Source organism: Oryctolagus cuniculus, chromosome 7 (genome assembly GCF_051225735.1).
Source record: "Oryctolagus cuniculus isolate XC-2025 breed Fujian yellow rabbit chromosome 7, ASM5122573v1, whole genome shotgun sequence".
In the NCBI taxonomy this organism is placed as follows: Eukaryota; Metazoa; Chordata; class Mammalia; order Lagomorpha; family Leporidae; genus Oryctolagus; species Oryctolagus cuniculus.
The window spans coordinates 50,361,269-50,364,788 of NC_142873.1; the positions used below are offsets into that span (position 1 = coordinate 50,361,269).

General features: G+C 43.8%; 1 protein-coding gene across 1 annotated transcript; it reads right to left on the bottom strand.

Moving 5' to 3' along the window:
* Positions 1-1,182: 1,182 nt before the first annotated feature.
* On the bottom strand, positions 1,183-2,106 carry LOC100342554 (olfactory receptor 5V1-like). The gene has a single exon (XM_008264564.4). It carries the CDS (start codon positions 2,095-2,097, stop codon positions 1,183-1,185), a length of 915 nt encoding a protein of 304 aa, XP_008262786.4. The 5' UTR covers positions 2,098-2,106.
* Positions 2,107-3,520: the final 1,414 nt, after the last annotated feature.

Sequence of the window (3,520 nt, forward strand, 5' to 3'; positions counted from 1 at the left end):
TTTTGACCTGGCAGTCATTAACCAGGAAATGCAGTTCAATGTTGCATTTCATGCCTCACATTACATATGCTGTGATAGAGTGGTTGTCTATAGCTGAAAAGTGGAGGGAGTTTGGATGAGACAGCTACAGCTACACAGTTTTTATGGTATGAGGTTCAAAAATGTTCTGAATTATCAGGACTGGAGAACTCTGGGCATGTGAAATCACAATGTGTGAAATGCTCAGCATAGGCGTAATCTTGGTCCTGGTGGGATGGGGCACAACACTTTTCAAGAGATGCTATAATTGCAGCTGGGATATTCTTGCTTTCCTCAAATTAAGGAATTTTCCAAAATGAAAAATCTGTTTCTGGCCATCAAGGAGAGAGGCGCCTTTCTCTGAAGGGAAGAAGGAACCTCCACTGTGATACGGCCTTGACTAAACAAGTTCAGAGTCGGTGAACTCAAGGGGCTTCCATAGCCTAGACAGCTCATAGCAAGAGTCTCGGGTGATTGCTGACGTCATAAATAAGAGTGCCAATTGTTAAATCAACAATGGGAGTCACCGGGTACATGCTCCCCACGTAGGATCTCTGCCCTTAATGTGTTTAACTATGAAACTTAAAAACAACACTACTAGTCGAACAATACCCTATACCTGGTTTGGTTGTGTGAGTGCAGCCTGTTGAAATCCTTACTTAGTATATACTAAGTTGATCTTCAGTATATGAAGGTAATTGAAAATGAAACGTGATGTAGGGTGGGATGGGAGAGGGAGTGGGAGAGGGGAGGGCCACGGGAAGGAGGGAGGTTGAGGGGGGAAGCCACAACAATACAAAAGTTGCATTTTATGGTCTACTTAAAACTATTGGTTGAACTCTGTAATCAATACACAATTACTCTTAAGTGTTTAATTAATGCTATAACTAGTACTCAAATAGTATTTTACACTTTGTGTTTCTGTGTGGGTGCAAAATGTGGAAATCTTTACTTAATATATGCTAAATTGATCTTCTGTATATAAAAAATAATTGAAAATTAATCTTGATGTGAAGGGAAGAGGAGAGGGAGTGGGAGAGGGGAGCATTGTGGGTGGGAGGGAAGTTATTGGGGGGGGGAGCTAATGTAATCCATAAGCTGTACTTTGGAAATTTATGTTCATTAAATTAAAAAAAAAATCTATCTGTTTCTGATCTCAACAAATTATCCAATTAGCTTCCTCAGGGCACCCTTGACCTCCTTGTTCCTCAGGCTGTAGATGATAGGGTTCAACATGGGGGTCACAACACAGAAGAGCACAGAGACCAGGATGTCCGTGTCCAGGGAGTAGCCTTCGCTGGGTTTGTCATAGTTGAAGTTGGCTGTTCCAAAGAAGACCACCACCACAGTGAGGTGGGATGCACAGGTCGAGAAGGCCTTGCTCCTGCCCTGAGCAGAGGGAATCTGAAGGATGGCAGAGACGATGCGTATGTAGGACACCGCCGTGAAGAGGCAGGGGCTCAGGCCGATGGTGGCGCTGGCCACGTGCAGCACAGACTCATTGACAGAGGTGTCTGAGCAGGAGAGCTTCAGGAGCAGGGGGATGTCACAGAGGAAGTGGCTGATGTGGTTGGGCCCACACAGAGTGAGCGAGGCTGTCAGCACGGTGTGCGTCACAGAGTTCACCAGCCCACACATCCAGGATGCAGTCACCAAGCAAACACAGACCTTCACACTCATGAGAACTGGGTATTGGAGAGGGCGGCAAATGGCCACGTAGCGGTCATAAGCCATAGCAGCCAACAAGACACCTTCGGTGCCAGCACATGTCACGAGGAAGAACATCTGGGAAAGGCAGCCCTCGTAGGAGATGGTCTTCTTTTCCCGGAAGAAGTTCACGAGCATGACTGGAACAGTGGTAGAAGTGTAGCAGATGTCCAAGAAGCTCAAGTTGCTGAGGAAATAATACATTGGAGTATGGAGAGCAGGACTGAGCCTGGTGGCCATTATTAGGAGCACGTTCCCCAGGAGCGTTGTCAGGTAAATGACCAGGAAGACCAGGAAGAGCAGGCCCTGTAGATCAGAGTGGTTGGAAAATCCCAAGAAGATGAACTCGGTGACAGATGTTTGGTTGTTCATCTCAAATGGTGTCACAGCTATGAAACAAAACAAACAAAAAGGAAACTGTAATGAGAACATACTGAGGACATCCCCGGATGAGGTGATAAATCAGTGTGAAATAATATTGGACAGAAAATAGCCTTGGCAGCAGTGACCTGCAGGGCTGACTTCAAGGAGATCATGACTCCTCACTTAACAGGCCTAGCCAGCTCAGGCCCTGCCAACTCCCTGAAGTTTGCATAGCTGCTGATGTGTGAGAATAAACAGAGACTTGCTTAAAGCCAACAATGAGCCACTAACCCTTGCACTGGTGCAAGTTCATTTTTCACTATCTCAGTAGTAGTTCCCACTATTCATCCTCCCCTCCCATTTTGGGTAAGTATCTAAATTTTTTATTGCAAAACAATAAAAAAGTGTAAAAGACTACAAAGAACTAAATATCTGCAGAATTAGAGCCAGTGCTACCTTTTAGTTTATTCATTATAGGTTTCTTATTTTATATAAATCTTGATACCCATTTATATCTGTAAAGTAGTAGAAGCACTATTTTTTTATTTTTTTAACTTTTATTTAATGAATATAAATTTCCAAAGTACAGCTTATGGATTTCAATGGCTTCCCCCCCCCATAACGTCCCTCCCACCCGCAACCCTCCCCTTTCCCACTCCCTCTCCCCTTCCATTAACATCAAGATTCATTTTCGATTCTCTTTATATACAGATGATCAGTTTAGCATACATTAAGTAAAGATTTCAACAGTTTGCTCCCACATAGAAACATAAAGTGAAAAATACTGTTTGAGTACTAGTTATAGCATTAAATCTCAATGTACAGCACACTAAGGACAGAGATCCTACATGAGGAGTAAGTGCACAGTGACTCCTGTTGTTGACTTAACAAATTGACACTCTTGTTTATGGCATCAGTAATCACCCTAGGCTCTTGTCATGAGCTGCGAAGGCTATGGAAGCCCCCTGAGTTCACTGACTCTGATCATATTTAGACAAGGCCATGGTCAAAGTGGAAGTTCTCTCCTCCCTTCAGAGAAAGGTACCTCCTTCTTTGATGACCCGTTCTTTCCACTGGGATCTCACTCACAGAGATCTTTCATTTAGGTTTTTTTTTTTTTTTTTTGTAGAAGCACTATTTTACAAATTGAAAAGGAAAATGCTAAATTTTTAAAAAGATTTTATTTATTTGAGAGGTACAGTTACAGACAGAGAGAAGGAGCAACAGAGAGAAAGGTCTTCGATCTGCTGGCTCACTCCCTCAATGACTGCAATGGCTGGGGCTGGGTCAATCCAAAGGCATGAGCCAAGAGCTGCTTCTGGGTCTCCCACCTAGATAGCAGAGGCCCAAGCATTTGGACTACCTTGTACTATTTTCCCAGGCCTTAGCAGAGAGCTGGATCAGAAGAGGAGTAGCCGGGATACGAACCAGC

Bases quoted from the DNA above. Each gene is read 5' to 3' on its own strand.
- LOC100342554 (XM_008264564.4), bottom strand. From the start codon at position 2,097: ATGAACAACCAAACATCTGTCACCGAGTTCATCTTCTTGGGATTTTCC.